This window comes from Marmota flaviventris, chromosome X, assembly GCF_047511675.1.
Source record: "Marmota flaviventris isolate mMarFla1 chromosome X, mMarFla1.hap1, whole genome shotgun sequence".
In the NCBI taxonomy this organism is placed as follows: domain Eukaryota; kingdom Metazoa; phylum Chordata; class Mammalia; order Rodentia; family Sciuridae; genus Marmota; species Marmota flaviventris.
Genome location: NC_092518.1, coordinates 69,776,485 through 69,798,921, shown reverse-complemented (window position 1 = coordinate 69,798,921; position 22,437 = coordinate 69,776,485). Strand labels below are relative to the sequence as shown.

General features: G+C 31.0%; 1 protein-coding gene across 1 annotated transcript in view; it reads right to left on the bottom strand.

Moving 5' to 3' along the window:
• The window catches only part of LOC114091206 (uncharacterized), a 502,987-nt gene that overhangs the window by 77,095 nt on the left and 403,455 nt on the right, over positions 1 to 22,437 (bottom strand). Inside the window, exons 13-14 of the mRNA XM_071606073.1 lie at positions 5,242 to 5,884; positions 4,862 to 5,127 (exon numbers count right to left, since the gene is read on the bottom strand). Coding sequence (XP_071462174.1) covers positions 4,862 to 5,127; positions 5,242 to 5,884 — 909 coding nt within the window. The remainder of the gene's footprint in view (positions 1 to 4,861; positions 5,128 to 5,241; positions 5,885 to 22,437) is intronic.

Genomic DNA, 22,437 nt, shown 5'->3' with positions numbered 1-22,437 from the left:
TCCCAGTGACTCTGGGTGTTAAGACAGGAGAAGTTTGAGGCCAGCCTCAGTAACTTGCAAGGCCCTAAGAAACTTAGATCTTGTCTCAAAATAAAAATAAAATAAAATAAAAGGGACTGAGGATGTAGTAGCTCAGTGGTAAAGTGCACTTAGGTTCAATCCCCATTTCCAAAGTAAACAAATAGATAAACTAAATAATTTCTAATACAATGAAATAATTTAACTAAAAGTCTTACAAATCAATAGTAAAATCACTATAAACTAAAAACATAAATGGCAACTTGAGATGATTTAAAAGCTAAGGAACCAGAAATCTCTTTGAATTTTTTGCAATATTCTATTAATAAAGACATTTTTAGAACAAAGATTTGCCTATAATGATTGAAACATTTTAAGTGATCCTAATTAAATCTAGGAATTTAGAAGATATAATTTAAATTAATTTGTATCAATGACATAATATTCAAAATCAGGTAAACATAAGGACAAGGTACTATAGAAATGTACATGTGATGTGGAAAGATCATTAATTTCTCTTCTTATTTTAAAAGTTTTCTCAGTGAAATCAGAAGCAAGGGAATTTAGTCTTTAGATTGACAATATTCATTCTTTCAGTCTACAAACATGGGATTTTTTATCCATTTATTTGTGTCTTCAATTCTTTTGGAAAAACTTTATAGTCTACACTGTGTGAGTCTTATACCTCCTTGTTTAAATTTATTCCTAAGTATTTTATTATTTTTCATGGTATTATGAATTAGTTTTCTTAATTTCAATTTCTGATTGTTCATTGTTAGTGTATAGAAGTGCAATTGATTTATAGGTGTTTATTTTGTGCACTGCAACTTTGATAAATTTGGTTATTCATTTTAATAGTTCTTGTGAATTTTTAAAGATTTTCTATATATAATATCATATTTATGAAAATAGAGCAAAATAGGAATACCTACCTTCTAATTCAGATTTATCTAATTTCCTTTGCTTGCCCAATTATTCTGGCTAGAATAAGCAATATTATTTTGAATAGAAGTGAATGCAGGTATCCTTGATTTGTCCCTGATCTTAAAGGGAAGTTTCTCTATTATGATGTTGGCTGTGTATTTTTCATATATGGCTTTTACTATGTTAAAGTAGCTTCCTTATCTTCCTTGTTTGTTATTTTCCTCATGAAAGGATATTGAATTCAGTAAGATGATTTTCTGCATTAATGAATTATTATGTGACTTCTTACTTCATTCTGTTAATGTTCTGCGTAATGTTCATGGCTTTTCCTAAGTTATACTGTGCTCATAAAATAAATGCTATTCAGCCATTGTTATAGCTTAGATATGGTGTGTCCTCCCAAATCTCCCATGTGAATGTAAGAATATTCATAGATAAATGATTGTATTACAAAATCTGGAAATAAATCACTCTCAATGGACTAACTGGGTGATAACTGCAGGTAGGTAGAGTGTGGCAGGAGGATGTGTGTCACTGGGCATGTGACTTGGAAGAGTTCATCTTCCCTGAAGCTCCTTCCTCCCTGATGCCACTCTCTCTCATTCTTTCCTTCCTGGCTGCCAAGAGGTGAGCAGCACTCTTCCACCACACCCTTTCATCATATGACCAGAGCAATGGAGTCAGTACACCATGAACTAAAACCTCTGAAACCATGAGCCAAATAAACTTTACATTTTCTATGTTGTTCTTTTTAAAATTCTTTTTTATTTTACATGGACAAAATCTCTTTATTTTATTTATTTATTTTTATGTGGTGCTGAGGATAGAATCCAGTGCCTCACCTGTGAGAGACAATTGCTCTGCCACTGAGCCATAACCCTAGCCCCTCTATGTTATTCTCATTAGGTATTTTGGTCACAGCTATGCAAGGTTGTCCAACACAGTCATGACGCATAATCCTTTAATGTTTTGTTGACTTATGCTAGCTAGTACTTTCTTAAGAATTTTTATATTATTTATAGGGAATATTTGGCAACAGTTTTATTTTATTGTTTTTCATTTTGTTGTATCTCTCTCTGGCTTTGGTATCAGGAAATTAATGGACACTTATAATTAAGTGCAAATATGGTTTTAACTCTTCTTTAAATCTTTTCTTTTAAATTTGTATTGGATAAAGTTCAATATTTATTTAATGCAAGACTTTTTAAAAATATTTTATTTTGTAGGTGTAGATGGACACAACACAATGCCTTTATTTTTATGTGGTGCTGAGGATCGAACCCGGGTCCCGCCCATGCTAGGTGAGCGCTCTACCACTGAGTCACAATCCCAGTCCCTTCTTTAAATCTTTTAAGAATTTGCCATTGAAGCCATTTAATTCAGAGGATTTTTTTTTGAGAAGTTGCTGACTACTTACTCAATTTTCTTGCTAGTTTATTAGTCTTATTCAGATTTCCTATTTTTTATGGTACAGTCTTGCTAGGTAGTGTTTCTACAGTTTGTCCATTTCATCTAGGTTATACAAACAGTTCATGCACAATTCTTTCCTCTAATTGTTAACCTTACCTCTGTAAAATCAGCAGTAAGTCCCTTACCTCCTACAACACCTAGTAAATATGTATTAAACACAATAGATATGTCAAGTAAATGAAGATAACAGGTAGCCAATATGGAAAACTAGTGATAAGAATATTAAATAAATTTCCTTGGCACCTGGAAGTTAACAACTAGTGATATGAAATTCACACTTAGTCTGACTTCCCAAGTATTGTGACTAACTCCTTCTTAGTTTAATTTTTGAGATCTCATTCATTTTTCCAGAAGTACTTATTGAGCTCATATGTACTCTCAGTACTGTCCCTTTCCTCAGTGGTTATAAATGCATAGATGTATAATATATAATTGTGGCCCAAAAATTTATAGTGTGTGTGTGTGTGTATGTGTGTATATATATATATATATATATATATATATATATATATATATATAAAATATCTTAATTAAGAGTATTTTAAATAGCTTAAAATATGACTTAATAAATAGTTTCTGATATAAGACAGTTTTTTAATTGCGTGAATATTTTTAAGAATGTTTTTTAGACTTTTTCAGTAAGCTGATTTTATCTGAACAATATTTGTGAGTTGACATTTGAAGGAAAGTGGAAAAAAATTAAGTGTGATGTTTAATTACCAAGGAACCTCAAAGAAAGCATAACCGTAACTGGTAATCTGTATGAGGAGTGGTGGAATTAGAGACAATTAATAAAAACAAATTGTATTCTCAGGTTTGGGGAAAGGTATTTGTCAATTTCAACTGACCAGCAACATCATGACACATGCAATGTTTGCTTCAGATTATAGGTGAAAAATGATGGAAACTAATAACAGAGTTCCAAAAGAACAATATAATTGCATATACATTTAGGCATACATGGGAATGGTAAGCTAGTGAAGAAAGACAGAGCAGCTAGAAATTTAAAAAGTAAATAAGGGGCTGGGAATGTAGCTCAGTGATAGAATCCTGGCCTAGCATGAATAATACCTAGTAATGCAAAAAATATAAATGAACTTATTCTTAAGCATTATTCATAATAACTCTTATAGTGCAAGAGATCCTTGGGATGGAATGATTTTGATCTCTAATACACAAGGTCAGGAGGAGTTTAAATTAAACTATTATAAATGGTAGACATCAAGGAGAAAGTGGTAATAATTTACTTGGTAGAAATTAAAATCTAAAAATTTACCTATCTATGTATGGTATCTTAGAACTTCCTCTATCAGGTGATAAAAGACAAAATGCTTGTTTAGCTCTTTTATAATATCTGGGAATTGATTAAGAAAAGAGAGAGACAGGAAAATCAAGTTTGCCTCACCATTAAATAAGACTACAGAAAGTATTATTGTTCAGACTAGGTAGCCATTATCAAGCCATTCTCACTCATTTGTCAGAACATGTTCTAATCAGCAAGAGACTTAAAATTAAAACAAAACAAAACAAATAAAAAAACCCACTATAATCTGAATTTGTTAATATTCCTTGAAAGGAATACATAAGCATCATCCAAATATTTGGATTTCTATAAATAGGAGAATTGCCCTATTATTGTAATAATTAAAGAAATTAAGTGGGTTTAGTTCTGATGTATTTTCTAAATCTGTAACAAGGAAGAATTTTTTAAAAAAATCATTAATTTTTAATTTTTTTTATCTTTATATGATAGTTTAATGTTTGTATTTTATATGTAAATATTTATATTTTATATTTTGTTTTTATATTTTTGTATATCTTTATATATTTTTACTTTTTTCTATAGAAAAGGTTTCATGACAAATTTTACTCTAGAAATTGGTAAGTTTTCTTTAGAGTATAAGCAACTTAAAGTTGCCAGTGCTCAACTTATTTGAGAAAACTGTTTCCAACAAAGTTGATAATGTTGGATTATATTTTGAAAAATTGCCTTAGGGTGTTCTAACCCTAAGAACATTATCATCTCTTGACTATTCAAAATGATGCTAGAAATGTTTTCTATATTTGGTGTTTGGTGGAGGACATATTGAAATTATATCTATCTTTCTGGAAGATAACTGTATCAATTTTCAACAGTTCAGAATGTTATAGAAATATTCAGTATTTTGTTTATTATCTTCATATCCACTTATGAAGGGAAGATGGGGATAAATGCAAAACACTCAAAAAATAACAACAACAACAAAAAACATGTTTCCTTTTACTAAGAGAAAATAATTTCTAGAAAAATCACAAGATATGAAATCCTTTCTTGAAAAATTTTAAAATAATGCCTACATGTCTTTAGACTCATATTTAGTGACCTGATGAAAAATGCAATCTTAATTATATAATATATAGGAACTTAGTATATGAAAGGATACACACACACACACACACACACAAATACCACATACTGTGTAGATTTTTTTGTAGATCTAGATGTTTCCTCAGCATATCCTTCTGCTGGTTTCACAGTAAGTTCCACTGCAGCTCCCAGAACAAATTCTCCTTCAGGTCTCATAGAAGGTCTTCTTGCTGGTCCCATAGCAAGTCCTTGTGTAGGACTCGTAGCATTTCTCCTTGAAGGACTCACAGTATGTCGCCTTGCTGGTCTTTCAACATATCCTCCTACAGGACTCATAATATGTCTCATACCATGTCTCTCAGCGTGTACTCTTGCAGGACTCTCAGCATGACCTCTTGCAGGATGCCTTGTTATGGCATGTTCTCTTGGATGTCCCCTTGCGTATCTCTCAGCATGTCCTCTTGCAGAACTCACAGAACGACCTCTTGAAGGGCTCACAGATTGGTGCCTTGCAGGACTCACTGCACGTCCCCTTACAGGTCTCACAGAAAACTCTCTTGCAGCACTAACAGCACGTCCTCTTGTAGGACTCATGGCACGTCCCCTAGCAGGTCTATCAGCATGGCCTCTTTCAGGATTCACAGTAAATCCCCCTGAAGATCTTACAGAAAGATGATTGGTAGGACTCACAGGACTTTCCTTTTCATTTCTCTTTTTGTCATGTTGTTTTGCAGGACTCACAGCACAGCCTCTTACAGAATTCACAGCAAGCTTCCTTGTAGGACTCATGCTACGTCCCCTTGCATGTCTCTCAGTGTGGCCTATTGTAGGATTCAGAGAAGGACCCCTTGCAGGACTCACAGACTGATCCCTTGCAAGATGCACAGCAAATCCCCGTGTAGGACTCAGGGTACGTCCCCTAGCATGTTTCTCAGAATATTCCATTGCAGGACTTGCAGCATGGCTTTCTTTGGGTCTCACAAGAAGTCCTCTTTCAGGTGCCCTAGCAGATCCTTCCATTGTTCTCCAGACAGGTTCCTCAGAAGATCTTCTAGTTGCTTCCCCCATAGGTCCTCCCAAAGATCCTCCTTCGGCTCTTAAAACACCATCATAGCGGTCAAGCAACTGTAGGAAACAAAGAAATGAAAGCAAAGGGTTGGCTGTTAGAATTTTAAAAATCTGAAAGGTAGTAGACACATGTTAAGATATGTAAGGAAGTCTCTGAGTAGAGGTTACATTTTTAAATTGTTTAAATTATTTAATAATTTGAAAAATATTCAACTAAATTGGAGAGTAAAGAAAAATAACATCTAATCATGCTTATATTTGTTTTCCTGTTAAGAAATCATACAATTTTTATTAGTGCACTATAGTTCTGCATAATTTTGGATTTAATTTTGGCATATTCATAAATGAATATAACAATTTGCTGTATTTCAGCCCCTAGGACTATCCCCTTCCCCATCCCTTACCCTGATCCCTCTCCTCTATTCTATTGGTCTTCTTTCTATTTATTTTTCAATTGGTACATTATAGTTATGCATAAAAATGAATTCACTGTGATAGATTCATAGTGATAGATTCATACATACACATGACATAGTGTGGTCAATTTGATTCTATTATCCTTCCCTTTCCTATCCTTCCTCCCTGCCCAAATTCATACATCTTTTAAAACTGAAAATAGCTGTTAAGCATTTGGTAACCGTTCTGACATGAGCTTAAAATTTTGAAATATAAAATTGGTCATATCACAATCTATTTCTCAAGCATCTAAACAACACTTCAAAACATGGTATCTTTTAGTGATAATGTGGGTATTTCCATTTATTTGCAAAAGATAAACTAAAAAAGCAAATCCAGAAATTAACTGAGGACAGATATTTCCAAGAATGAGTGGTAATGAAGTGTGGGTGATAGAGATGAAATTGATACTGAGTAAACATTTTGTATAAATTTGATTTTTGAAATATACACATAGCTTTTACTTTTGAAAATATAATTAAATAAAAATATTGAAAAAGGAAACACCAAAACTAAATACAGAAACCAGTAAATGTTGTTGTATCAAATAAAAATATAAACATACAGAATTACTAATTGAAGCAATTTTTATGATTATATTCTACCTATGCATTCATCTTTAATTAGATATGTATATATATATAATAAAAATATTGAATTTTTCTCAGTTGAATTATTAATATTGACATTGGTTTAATAATTCTGAAACTATTTTGTGTTAATTTTAGACTCTACAATTTTATGTTGGTAATTTTTATTTGATAATTTTATGAGCCAGGTATCTGATAGTAGGTATGGGGAAATAAGTGTGGAATAGAGCATATGATAAAGCATTCTGTGAAACTAAATTTATAATAGAGTTCAGTATGAACCTATGATTTAAACACAGATATACACACATGCACAGTTTCTAGGTATGTCTACTAAAAGGAGCTTACAAGAAATAATACTATAGTAGCAATGAGCATATTTATCGACTAAATTTTGATTTCTTAATACCACTCCACATTAAAAGAAGCCAAGTTCAGTTGAAGCAATGGCTGATTACAACTCTGTAACTGAAAAAGAACAAGATAATCCTAGGACAGCTTATTGTATCAAAAAACAAATGTCTAATGACTACTGGGTCTATCAAAATGGTATAAGAACTATTTTGAAAAGGCATCCACTATTAAAATTTAGAATAATTAAAACACCAAGATGTGATGGTAATTAACTTTAAAACATTTAGTAAAATTTAAGAATATATGAGTACTCTATCATATTAAAAATACATTGAGGAAAAGGGAAAACTTTGCCTTATAGAAAAATTTTAGTTGCAAATCAAAGTATAAAAAGGAACAAAGTTTACAATTCCCAATGTAATACTGATTCAGTTAAGGACCATCACTAGATGCCAAAACAAATGGGTGAAAGGTTGTTGTGAACTGGGGTATTTATATCAACATGAAGTATCATTCCACCTATTACTAACTTAAAAAGAAAATTTACTTTTACAATGGGGAGAACAGTGTATATCTTTAGCCAAGGTAATCAGAACAATCACAGAACAAGTTGATGTGATGTGCCTCCTGGAGTGATGCAATTGGGAATACACATTACCATCTACATGGTATTCATGCTAAAAATATTTAGCCTGAATCCATTTGTTATGTAATCCCAGACTGTTGGACATTTTACATGGCAAATGGCCTGAATTATTCAAAAAGTTCAATGTCATGAAAGTCAGAGATATTGTTCCATATTAAAGGAGACTAAAGGGACATGACAATGAATTATTTAATTATTGGATTTTATATTAAACAGAAACCCTATAGAGGAAAAAGTGGTAAGTTGAAAATAGATCATATATTTGAAAATTGTATAACTATTATTTTTTTTAGGAAGGATAACAGTATTGGCCCTATGTAGGAGAGTGCCCAATACCTTAGAAGATACTTGCTGAAGTATTTTGGCATGATGTCTACAATTTATTTTCAATAAAGATTCAGCAAAAAAATAAAAATAATGTATGAGGGGTAGAAGGAAACAGAGAAGAAGAGGAGAGGGGTAAGGGGAGAGAGAGAGAGAGAGAGAGAGAGAGAGAGAGAGAGAGAGAGAGAGAGAGAGAGAGAGAGAGAGAGAATGTAATAAAAAATGAAAACAATCACAACTTCCCTTCATAGTCTTTCTAACCAAAGAGTAATGACTTTTTGTGCAAAGTTTATCCAATTATATGAGATCAGATAAAAATATTTAAGGAGCTGGAGATACAGCTCAGTAATAGAGTGTTTCCCTGAATCTGTTCATTAGGTAATCCCAGACTATTGGACATTTTAAAAGGCAAAAGGCCTGGATTCTTCAGTAAGGTCAATATCATTAAAGTCTCCAAATTAATGAAGACTGAAAAGACAAGACAATCCCTAGTACTGCACAACAAAAAACAAAAACAACCAAACAAAAAAGATAACGTTATAGTTGAAGTATTAGACTAGTTATAAATTAAATGGCATTTTACAGTGTTATAGAATAATATTTTGTATGTGTGTATATTTTTATAAATTTTGGTGATAGTCATTGCCTAAAAGAATAAGAAAGGCATGTGAAGCACCAGAATTAGCTAAAGGAGAAGGAATTTTTATACTTTTAAAAATATTTCTGCAAGTCTGCTTTTAGTTGATGAAAAAATATTCCTATCTAAAAAGAGCAAACCTAAATTATTAATTGGATATTTTTAGTTCTATAGCTATTTTATTTAATTTTTGTTTGGAGGATCTATTCAGTGGTGAGAGAGGTATTGGAAAGTCACCCAGTATTATTGTATTGTGTTCTATTTGCTTCTTGAAATTGAGTAGGGTTTGTTTGATGTATGTATATGCTTAATTTTTTGTGGCATAAATATTTATGATTGTTATGTCTTGCTGATGTATAATTCCCCTAAGCAGTATGAAATGTCCTTCTTTACCCCTTCTGATTAGCTTTGAATGTGGCAGAAAAGGTACACTTATACATTGCTGGTGTAACTGCAAATTGGTGCAACCAGTATGGAAAGCAGTATGGAGATTCCTCAGAAAACTTGAAATGGAACCATCATTTGACCCAATTATCCCACACATTGGCGTATACCCCAAAAACATAAAATAAGCATACTGTAGTGATGCAGCCACATCAATGTTCATAGAAGCTCAATTCACAATAGCTAAGCTATGAAACCAACTTAGGTGCCCTTCAACAAATGAATTGATAAATAAAATGTAGTATATATACACAATTAGGTATTACTCAGACTTAAAGAAGAATGAAATTATGGCAATTGCAAGTAAATGGATGGAGCTGGAAAATATCATGCTAAGCAAAATAAGCCAATTCCAAAAAACCAAAGGCGTAATGTTCTCTGACATGTGGATGCTGACTCATAATAGGTGGGGGCAGAAGAGGAGGTTCACCAGATTAGACGTGGGAGGATAGGAGGGGATAGAAAAGGGAAAGACAGTAGAATGAATCTGACATAACTTTCCCATGTTCATATATGAATGCACAACCAGTCTTACTTCATAGCATATACAATCACAAGAATGGTACATTATACTCCATGTAGGTATGTTATGTCAAAATACCTTCTACTGTCATGTATAATTAAAAAGCACAAATTAAAAAAAGTTAAAAAAAATGAAAAGACCAAGTAAGAATACTGGCAAAAAGAAAAAAAAAATATGTTCCTTTCATTGATACAATAAAAAGATCTACTCATCCCATAAAAATTTAAATTTAAAAATAAATCCATTGTAATGTCCATTACAATAATATCACACTTGGAAAATAATTTCAAAAACAAAACCTGAGTGGAAGGCTTTTATGTGGTTTGTTTATATGCAAATGTCCCATTAATCATGTGGAGAGAATGCTTCATTGTGGTTTTAATTGCCTGATTTGAAAATATTACCACTGTTACTTAGTCATATAGTAATTAACACAATCCTGGTTAACTGTTGAAGTAATAGATTGCTTTAGATGTCTTTGAGTACTTGAGATACACACAATCACAGTCTTACAATTTTTAATGTACTATCACCAGAAACTCATGGAAGAAACAGAAAATTCTTTCAAGAGGCACAATGTAGCAGACAGAACCAATAAGTATTGTTATTTTCCTCAGATATTAGTTTTTTCTTATCAATTAATGTTAACCAACAAACCCAATGAAAACTTCTGTTTTAATACTCTCAACATGGGATATTATAGAGTAAGTTTGATGATGAAGAGAATACATGCAACATGGTATATAAATGGAGAGAATAAATCATGATGAAGGATTATTTACTCATCCTGAATCATGTCACCTGAGCAGCTAGAGAACAACAAAATGATATTGAGTACCCATATAGGGTGTTTGAATTAAATACTTAAACAAAAAAGAATGAGAAGTGGGAGACACAAGGGAGGTGATAGTACCAAACATAAAATTTATTTCATATTCATTTCTGAAGGATATTTTTTGATAGTGGTGGGGCTTGAGTTCAGGGCTTCCCACATACCAAACACTTTACCACTGATCTACATCCCCCAGCCCCAGGCCCTCAAGGATATTTTACTAAATATTTAATTCTAGTTAGACAGTATGTTTTTTTTTTCTTTCACTACATTAACGACATCAATCCAATATCTTTTGGTCTCCATTTTTTTCTGATAAGAAGTCAATGACAATTCTTGTTCCAATATCCCTCTATGTAAGAGGTTAGAAAACTCTGGCCCATGACCCCCTTTTAAGATGCCCTAAGAATTATTTTTATATTTTTAAAAAGAGTTATTTAAAAAACAAGGAATATGAACCTGAGGAAAAGCATATGTGGCTCACAAATCTAAAATATTTACCAATTCCTGCTGAATGTAATACATCTTCTGCTTCTGATGTTTTTCATTTTTTTTCTCTTTGTTGTTTTTATCAATTTAACTATGGTGTAGGGATATATTGTTTTCTTTACATTTTCTTGAGATTTTATAGGCTTCCTGGATTGTGTAAGTTCATGTCTTTCATCAAATTTAATAACAATTTGTCTATTTTTAAAAATCCTTTTTTTTATGCTCCAGTGTCAGTCTCTTTTTCTGTTGGATCTCTAGTCACACATATTTCATATTGTTTTATATTGTGCCCTACATTCTCGACCCTGAAACTCTGTTCATTTTTTTCCTTCAATTACTTTTCCCTCCACTCTTCCAGTTGGATAATTAAAAAAATTCTCAGGTCCACTGACTCTTCTTCCATTTCCAGTCTGCTTTTATGATTCCAATGAATTTTTTAATGATAGTAATTTTATTTTTTTTCATACTGAGGATTAAACTCAGGGACACTTTACCACAAAGTTTCATCTCTAGCCTTTAAAAAAAATTTTTTTTGAGACAGAGTCTTACTAAGTTGTCAAGGCTGACCTCAAAATTATGATCTTCCTGTCTCAACCTCCTGAATCACTATTTTACTTTTAAAATCCTAGACTTTCTACTGGGTTTATTTAGTTTTCATTTGTTTGTTGATATTCATTATCCATTCACATATTTTCCCTTACTTATTTAGCATACTTTTTATCACCTATCTAAAATCTTTGCTGAGTAGGGCAATCTTCAGATAGTCTCACTTTGCTCAGCTATCAACCATTAACTAGAGAGAGGCCCCCAACCCAACCAGAACCTGAGACTCCCTTTCTGCATACTTCTTTATGCATATGGTCCTGCAGTGCCACAAATACTAGTTAATTAAGCTGCCATAAATTGTGATCTCTAGCATCTCAACTACTTGTAATCATTATGATCTATAGACTTATATCTCTCTATGCTCCTGTTCAGAAAGTTTTCCCAGAGAGCTAGATGATATGATCATGGGTTCATTCTGAGTTTCCCTTCTCTCTGGGTTTATAGTCATGCATTATGTTGTTATCCACGTATGGAAAACAATTGCTTAATTGGTGTTGTTCTGATGTATAATTGTCTACTGTGGCATGTTGTTCTGGTAGCAATTACTCCAAAAGAGCAATCTTATATAATAAAGACATATAATTTTCCTTTAAGCTCTCTTTGGGTAAAGAAAGAGGAAGATGAAGAATAGACATTTGATAATAATATAAACTGTATGAGTGGTTGCTATGGGTCTGTTACTATTCTAAGTGCCTTATACATATTAATTTTTTAATCCCCATGGTATCTCCATGAAGTAGTTATTATTATTATCCTTATTGTAAAGAAAAGAAAATAAGGATTGAATAGTGAAAAGTAACTTGCCAAAGGTCATAAGCTGATAAGTGATTAAACTGGTATTGAAAATCCACCAGTTTAATTACAGATTTAGTATTATTAACCGGTATTATAGAGTGACTTTCATAAAACAAGAAGTGAAAAGTCACTCTAAGTTGAGGTGCATATACCATTGTGACTTACACTGAAAAGGAAAGGATTATCGATCCCATAAAGACTGATGACTTTGGAGGTGATTTTTTTCCCGCATTCTTGTCTACAGACAACATTGCTATGAATTACTAGGCACTCTAATTTTTACAAATCAATGATACTCATATGGCACATAAGTATTTCCATATTTCTATGCATGTTTAACTACTTTGTCTAGTGCTGTCAGGACTAATTAAATATGTAATAGTCTTTTGTACAGTCACTAGAGAGGTATATATTAAGATTCAAATGCTCAAGCAAACAATCAAGAATGTATACAGAGATCATATAGATGGGGAGAAAATCTTTATCACCAGTACCTCAGATAAGGCATTAATTTCTAAGATATACAAAGAACACAAAAAACTTAACACCAGAAAAATAAATAACCTAATCAATAAATGGTCAAAGGAATGGAATAATCACTTCACAGAAGAAATATAAATGGTCAAAAATATATGAAAAAATTTTCAGCATCTCTAGCAATTAGAGAAATACAAAACTACACTGAGATTCCATCTCACTCCAGTCAGAATGGCAGTTACAAAGGATACAAGTAACAATAAATGTTGGCGAGGATGTGGGGAGAAAGGTATGCTCATACATCGTTGGTGGGACTGCAAATTGGTACAACCACTATGGAAGCAGTATGGAGATTCCTTAGAAAACTTGGAAAGAAACCACCATTTGACCCAGTTATCCTACTTCTCAGTTTATACCCAAAGGACTTAAAAACAGCATATGACAGTGACACAGCCACATCCATGTTTATAGCTGCTCAATCTGCAATAGCCAAGCCATGGAAATAAATTAGGTGTCTTTCAACAGATGAATTGGTAAAGAAACTATTGTATATATTCACAATGGCATATTATCCAGCCATGAATAAGTATGAAATTATTTGCTGGTAAATGGATGGAACTGAAAAGTATCATGTAAGTTCAATAAGCCAATTCCAAAAAAACCAAAGGCCGAATATTCTCTTTGATTTGTGTATGCTAACCCAAAAGAATGAAGATAGAGGAGGGGAATAATAGAAATACACTGGACTATACAAAGTGAAATGAAGGGAAGGGAGAAGGAAGGGGAATAGAAAACACAGTAGAATTAACTGGACACAACTTTCCTAGCCTTGTATTTGTATATATGACCAGGGTAATTCCACATTGTGTATGAACAGAGAGTGGGGATGTAAACAGATTAAGTTATTATTTTATATGTATATATTCTGCCAAAATAATCTTACTGTCATGTATAACTAAAAATAAAAATATTAAAAAGAAAACCGAAAAGTTAGGAATATAGTTGTAGAGTACTTCTTGCCTAACAAATACAAGGCCCTGGGTTCCATCCCAAGTACCACAAAAAAGGAAAAAAAAAGAAAGAAAAAAAATGTATCATATATTCATATGTTATTATGTTATACCATATCATTTTGGATTACTAAGGAATAAAGAAACAATTCATGGATACAAAAAAAATTCAATTTATCCTGGAATATAATCAGTCAGGGTATAAAAACTGAAGCTAGAATACCCAAGTAGATATCAGATGTAAATGAATACCATTTTAACATGTTTTAACAATAAGTACTCACCAATGTATCTCAATGGGTAATGTTATTCTTATGATATACTGCTAGAATTTCAATCATGATTCAATCACATGACAAAATATATTTTTAAAAATGGAATGATGCAGATCTGGGGCTGTGGCTCAGTGGTAATGCATTTGCCTATCATGTGCAAGATACTGGGTTCAAGCCTCAGCACTACATAAAAATAAACAAATAAAATAAATTTTTTTTAAGGAATGATACAATATGGTGTAAATGACTAAGTCAAAAGAAAAAAAGTTCACTTTCAGAGTATAATATCAAAAATATAAAATATTTGAAATGTAATTTATGATTATTATTAATTCATGAATATAGAAAATTATTCAGGAAGTCTATAGAACTCCTTCTAATGTCTAGACATATGTTTTATTGGAAATTTCCATTCCTGAAGTCACATTTCATAATTGAATTTATTAATCTTTGCTGTGTTTGAATAAAGCTATTGAACCTGGAGAATGAGAATTATTAAAATAAAGATAAGACAAAGCAAAACTATTGTAATATTTAAAAATTCTCCATGAACAGATTGCCTCCTATTAACCTCTATACTGGAGTTGGGTTATAGTGATCTTAAACCTGTCCTATTATCACCAATTACTGAAATTGATAGTGTTTCATGTTCATTGTACTCCATGAGTTCTGCATAAGTTGGATGGGTCATCTTGTTAAACAAAAGCACTATAACAACAGTTTACTTATAGCATAATGGAAGAGTTGTAAAAACTTTAATCAATTTGCATTACCCTTTGATGTGATCACATTACTAACAGTTATGTGGAAAAGCAGTACATGTAATATTGAAAAAGTAGAAGGTAACTATCATGAGGTACCAGACCCATTAGACAGTGGAAAACGGAAGTTCATGTTCGTACTTGTGGTCAGGAGTGAAATGATTACAAGAAATTATTCTGAATGAGTGAGAAGTCCTAATTTTTCATTTTCATCAATATATATCATTTTTAATCTTAAAAAATTTTGAGTTGTAGATGAACACAATACCTTTATTTTACTTATTTATTTTTATATGGTGCTGAACAGATGCTCTACCACTGAGCTACAACTGCAGACTCTTGTCTATAAATACCTTAATTAGATTTGTTGGATCATAGAAAGTGTTAGAAGGGGTCTTGAAAAATTAATTTCTTCAAAAACCTTTCATTTTACAGATGAAGAAAAACAAATAATTCTGAGGTAAATTAAATGTGTTCAAGATCTGAAAGCTATTTGTTGACAATGACAAGACAAAAATGGAAGACTTTTCAGTCCAGTGCTCATTACACTATGTCTCCCTATATTTTGCTTTCATATACCTAAAAAATGTCATATTGGGGGCATTTAAGCACTACTTTACTAATTTTCTAAGAAGGCATTTAAATCAGATTTTTAAACCTAATTGTTTGTAAAAGCATATAGTTTGTAATTGACAGTTTCAGACTTGGAGAGCTGCTCTCAATAGGTTATTTCCCATGTAATATTATTTCAATATGAACTTACTTAGAAGAATTACCATTTTTGAAAATACCCAAGTTAACTTTCAGCTTAATCAGTTTCTGAATTATCACAAATTACTAATTATTTATCATTTTTTGCCATAAATATATGGCATATGAATTCATGGTAAGTGATGGAAAATATGTTTCTAGAGTTCTTGTACATTTTATCAATTTATTTTAAATTAAAATTCATGCAGATTTTAGATGCAGGTATTGAAATTCATTATAAAACTAAAAAAATACATGTTTATAAAATATAACTAAATCAACCCACACATTTATTCACACATATTTTCCAGAGTTTAAGTGTTTGCCAATTTTACTCTTGGTTTTATATATGAACATATGTATGCATTTATCACATAAAGTCTGGCACAGTCTGAATCCCTATGCTGATAGTTGATCTTGGCACGATATAATAATTTTCTATATGAAATATTTTCACAATAATTTGTTTTTACACTGGATAATCAAAAAACAATTTTTCGTAATTGTTTCTGACATCATGTCTATAACATCAGAAAAGAAACAACTACCCCTTCAGGCTCTAAAATGAAAATGTGAACATAATGCCTGTTTTCTGTTGCAGTAGCCATATTGATAAAATCACAATAAACACTAATACTAACTTAAATATGATCAATATTGACTCTTTCTTGTTTGCCATTCCTTTATTAAAGGAAAGTCTTGGGAATATTTTTATTTGTAAAAGATTATGCCTTAACCTAAGAAAAATGTGGCTATCAAAGAGAACCATTCATATTTAAAAAAATAATTTTGTGTGGAAAATAGTGGTTTTATTATGTGTAAATGTTAGTTTACTTTTGCTTTATAAAGAATTAAAATAAATTGTTATTATCTGTCAAAGCGATGTTCAGAGATATTGAAGAGAACCTTCATGTAACTATAAATAGTCAGACTGCTGAATTTCCTTATTCCCCTTTGCTTGGTTTACTGTGCACAATGATAGACAAAAGTGAACAAAGAAAGAGCTGAGAAACATTAGCTGAGACTAATATATATCTGTTTCCCTGAAATATTATTGATAAAATCTGTAAACTTAATATTACGGCATCCATTAACTGATTATATATATACACTTCATCTCCATCTTTTGATTTGGGCTAGTGTTTAACTGTGCTCTACTGATAATATTATCAATATAATTTGTTTTTATTTTCAGAAATTACTAATTAATACATTCACTATTTATTTGTTCTAATTAGTTATACATGACAGTAGAATGCATTTTGACACATCATACATAAATGGAATATAATTTCTCATTCTTCTGGTTGAACATGATGTAAAATCACACCAGTTGTGTAGTCATATATGCACATAAGATAATAAAGACATTCACTTTTGAACTATCAAATTTTGTCTTGTAATTATCATGCAATAACATTTACTTTTTTATGGATTTTTGTGGAGGTGCCATTTCAAATTCAAGTGGCTATCAACTTATCAGTAGATTTAAATCAAATTGTGTAAGGAGGTATAGTAAAACAAATAAGCAAGTATATGTTAAGACATATTTATTATTAATTTAATATACTAAACATTTTAAAGTTCACCATAAATTTGCACAATTTTAGTCTTGTTGGAAATATTCTGTTCTCAAACATGCCCATAATTTCCTCTATCTCTTCTTTCTGTCCTCTGCTTAAATGCTGCAATATTAGAAAAACCTTGTCTGACTACGCTACATAAAATATCAGATTCTCCTTCATTATTTTGTGTTTAAATTGTTAGAAGGAACCTTAAAAATTATCTTGATTTTGAAGAAACTGATGCTCAGATTTGAAATCCTATTATATCTAAAATCACTCTTCTTCTTGGAAACCAAAAGAGGATTAAAATCTATATTTCTCAGCTCTTAATATTTTTAACATATTGTTCTATGAGAATATATATCTATTACTCTGACAAAAAGTATATATATATATATATAATGTTTCTCAGCTCTCACTTTGTTTACTTCTGTTTCATTGTGCATACTAAACCAAGAAAAGAGGAATAAGGAAATTCAGCAGTCTATTTCTAGTTATTCAGCTCTTAATCTTTATATTACAGAATATTGTACCCTGATTTCGGAAATTGAGATTGTGATAGAACACTATGATTAAAACCTATTCATGAGCTCTGCCTTTAAAATTTTAATTTCTTAGGAGTAAATGTGACATCTTGAATAACAGGAGGCATTATACCCACACCACAGTGCAATAGTTTTGAAAGGTAAGTGCGACATTTTCAAATTCAGTAAACAATCAACATATTCAAATAATAAAACCCCACTTGTGTTCAGCTAGAAACACAATGATCTTTACCACAAACTGAGTGGAAGATTTGTCAAAGAGTAATGATTACAACCAAATTCACTGAATAATGTCCATCAAATAAATGAATTTTATCGAAAGTTTACAGTGGGCAACTATGATATAAAAGAATCTCAAACATCTAATTTGAAAGAATGGTTAGCATATTGTTCTATGAGTACAATATATATCTATCACTCTGAAAAAAAAAGTATATATGCTAATGTCAGTAGACTGTGTCTACTGCTGACAGAACTTTAGTGATGACATGGCAATTGCTGAAATATTTGTGTGGCAAAAAGAATAAAAATTATAGTATTGAAGTTAGTTCCATAATTCTATAAAACTCATCTCTTTCCTTTTTCTTTTTTTAAATTTTTAGATGTTGATGGACCCTTTATTTTATTCATTTATTTATATGAGTTGTTGAGAAACGAACCCAGTGCCTCAGACATGTTAGGCAAGTGCTCTACCACTGAGCCACAACCCCAGCCACTGTTTCTTTTTTATTTAAATATTTTCTTTAGTTGTTAATGGATCTTTACTTTATTTATTGGTACAAGGTGCTGAGAATCATACCCAATGACTCACACATGCTAGGCAAGTGTTCTGCCACTGAGCCACAACCCCAGCCTTCCTGTTTCTTAACATGAGCAAGGAGTAGCTAGAGAGCAGCAAAGTAAAAACAAATCTCATCTTTTCAGGATTCATTAAGTAAGAAAAATCATACTGAAATCCACTGGCAATTTTAGATGCTTACCAAAAGGATTAATTAAATAATATTTGAGCATTTTATATGTATGATAAACTTATGAGAGACATTCTCTTTCTTACTTATTTTAGAGTATATAAGTAGCAGAGAAGTTTTTATTTATCTATGCTAAATTTTCACAAATTTATATATCTTATGACAGATTTGGAAAACATATCCAGTGCCTCATGTCTCTTATGAAATACTTTGTGTTTATATTTGGTTAGTGAAAAATGGAAAACTTCATAAATAAGATTAATTTAATTTTCCAGATTAGTAACAGTTTACATATTTTCAAGTTCAGCTTTGATGGTGAGCTATAAAAATTAAATAGTGTAAGGGGAAAAATCACTGAATCAAAACAAAATTGAGCATGTATTTCTGTTTTGTTCTAATTTTTCATAAACTATGGCAAGTTGTCTTTAGTGAGGCGATAAATGAGAGATGGAAAATAATATTTAAACTATAGCAGAGGTTCATAAATAATGCTCTCATAGTAGTGTTACTCAAATTGTCGACTGACAGTATCAAAATCACCTATTTCTTGACAACCTGCATATTATTTTTGGCCCCCCCAAAAGGTTAATTAATTCAAAATACTCAAGCAATGGAAGTGAGGATTAACCATATGAAATGTCAAAAAGCACACACAGGAACTGTTGTGCACATTAAAGTTTAAGAAATAGCCTGTTTTGCCCTGCGAATTTTATATAAGTTATGAAAGCGCAGTAAGGAGAACAGACAGGTATCATGAAATATAGTCGTCATTTAGAACAAAGCGATCTTTCTGTAGAATCAGAAACTCTATACTGATTCTCTGTACACAGGCTGAAGAAAGGATTCAGTCAAGCTATCTGAAATTGGGTGAATAATTGAATTCTTCTAAACTTAAATTTCATTAGTTATTAAGATGGAAAATTATTAGCCAATTTCAGAACTGTTAGGATAAGGTGATATATTTGGCATGGAAGTATTTGGTAAACAGTAAAGTACTTTAAATTACCTATTATATGATTGATAATAACAATCAACCAATAAACATCCAAGTTTCAAATCCAGTTCTAGATATATTGGAACCTCATTATAATGTCTTTATGTTCTTTTTAGAACAGAAGAAGAGTGATTTTAAACAGAATTCCTTTCAGCATTCTGCAACCTAAAATCTCTTCAGGATGATTCAAAATGTTTAGTATAGTAATTCAGTAAAAATGAGTGTGAATACTTGAAAAGAATTACAATATTGCTCCATATATTGAACTGTCATTTTCCTTAATGCATTCACAATGCAGTTGTAGCTGATTTTATTCATATCTGCCTATTTACTGTAAAATTATACCCAAAACTGAAAAGTGTATTCATTCAAGTTAACTGTTCACACTCAATAATAATTGATGAAGCACTATCATTTCAAGACCAGGTTTTGTGCTAATAGTAATTAGCTATGGATTATGAACAGAAAATAGAATAAAAGTTGATACATGATTAGGTATATGGGGAAAAGGGCAAGAAACAAGGTAGATCACTCTTGCATGATTGTCTTTACTACTTTTCATGAAAAGTCTTTTGATTTTATATAACATATAAATTATAAAATCTGTACAATGGAAATAACAATAAAGCTATGGAATCATGAGAATTTAAAAATTTTAAATGCAGAGAAGTAATTTACAAGATATAAAGCAGTCTAAAATATAGATAATTCCTTTCAACATATGGCCAGTTTTTCATGTAATTTTGAAATTCTTTACTATATAAGTTTAAAATAAGTATTTTGATCAGATAGGTATGTGTGTATATAAGTAATTTTAATCTTCTATTTTGACATTAGCATATTCCCAATTTATATTCTTATTATTTTCTGTTACATGTGTAATAGACTGAAGAAAGTTAAAAATCTTGAAAATATATGCTTTGAAGATCTTTATTATTTATTAATCTGGATGTAAACTTCCTTATTAACATTTATTCTGTGCCAGGAACTAGGCAAAAATATTTCAAGAAAATGAAAAACAGAAGTTAAATTTCCTGTGAGATTTGTGAAGACACCTTAAAAAGTTAGAATGCATTCTAATATTCTCATTCTTTAGCATATTCAGCCACTGTAATTAAAAAAATGAAGATGGTATCTATTAAAATTATTTGCTACTTTGTAAAAGTAATTTTATTGAGAAGGTCATTTGCAGGTAATCCTAATTTAAATGTGGGGAGGAATATGAAGATCTTTAGGAGTTTCTATGTTCTAGATGGAACTTTTTATTATATAATCCATGAATTAAAATTCTAGTACAAGGAACACCCTTTTCATTTTATGCATTTAGTGCTACTTCACAAGACAAGTTTATCTTTTATTAAAATTATTAAATATATTTGTGGCTTATAAAATTCCTCATTTATTACTAGCAAATAGTTAAACACTAGAACTCTGATGCAATTAATAATAATTATCACATTTCCTAGATTTTGCTTCTCAATCTGGTTTCTTATAGCATTTTGCCTTCATTCAAACATGTCATTGGTGGCTTAAATTATATTGCCTGAAAGATACTGACAAATGAGAACACTGATGTAAAGTTATAATTAACTTTATTAACAAATGACTACTTTAATATCATTGGACCTTAGATAACAGTGTTCATTGTAGATTTTCCCATCTTCAGTATTTAATCAATTTTATTGGCAATTTAAATTATTACAATTATGTAAATCAAATGTGGAAAATAGGTTGATAGTTGAAAGTACTAGAATTTTGCCTGATGTTTTCCTACTTAGTTAAAACCACTGAAAAATGAGAATTACATGTGAATGTTTTATAATAATAAAGTATCACTTAATATAGTACAAGGTAATTTAATTGTGAAGTTAGAATCATTCCTGTGAATGGATTTTTCTATTTTACTTTTTGTACTGAAATCATTTTGAATAAGGAATCAATTAAAGCAAGATTAGCTTAAATTTAATAAACAACCCTATATATTTTTAATAAACAACGTATATATTTTTTCTCATGCTGAAACTACTGGATGAAGTGAACTTAATAGTATAGCTGGGGGATGAATAAAGGTGACCATGGTTTATTAATATAGAAGTGATAACCACAGAGACAGTCATCCATTTGCCTGAGATGCATGTTTCCTCACCATACACTGAATTCCTCGAAGACAAGGCTATATCTAGTTAATTTTTCTATTGAAAGAATGGCTATTAAGTAATTTTTGGTTAGCTGATAAGGTTATAACATTATTTTTGAATTTAAATATAAGTGAGCCATATATAATAACACATATTCAATCTCCAGATTATAAATGTTGCAAGTTAAGGAGAATTAAGAGTTTTACTACTAATATAAACTCATTCCCTCCATGTTCAGGTTTATGTTAACCTATCTTATTGTAGGTCTCTGGCATTACAAGTACACCAAGAGCTTAATCATTGCCATTCTCAACTTGGTTCTCAAGAGCTCATCTTATATGTTGTAATATATCAGTTTCCATGTTGACTTTGGTAACTCCAGATCTGTCCCATCATTCATGCCTACCAATGTTAGTGTCATTATTATAAAT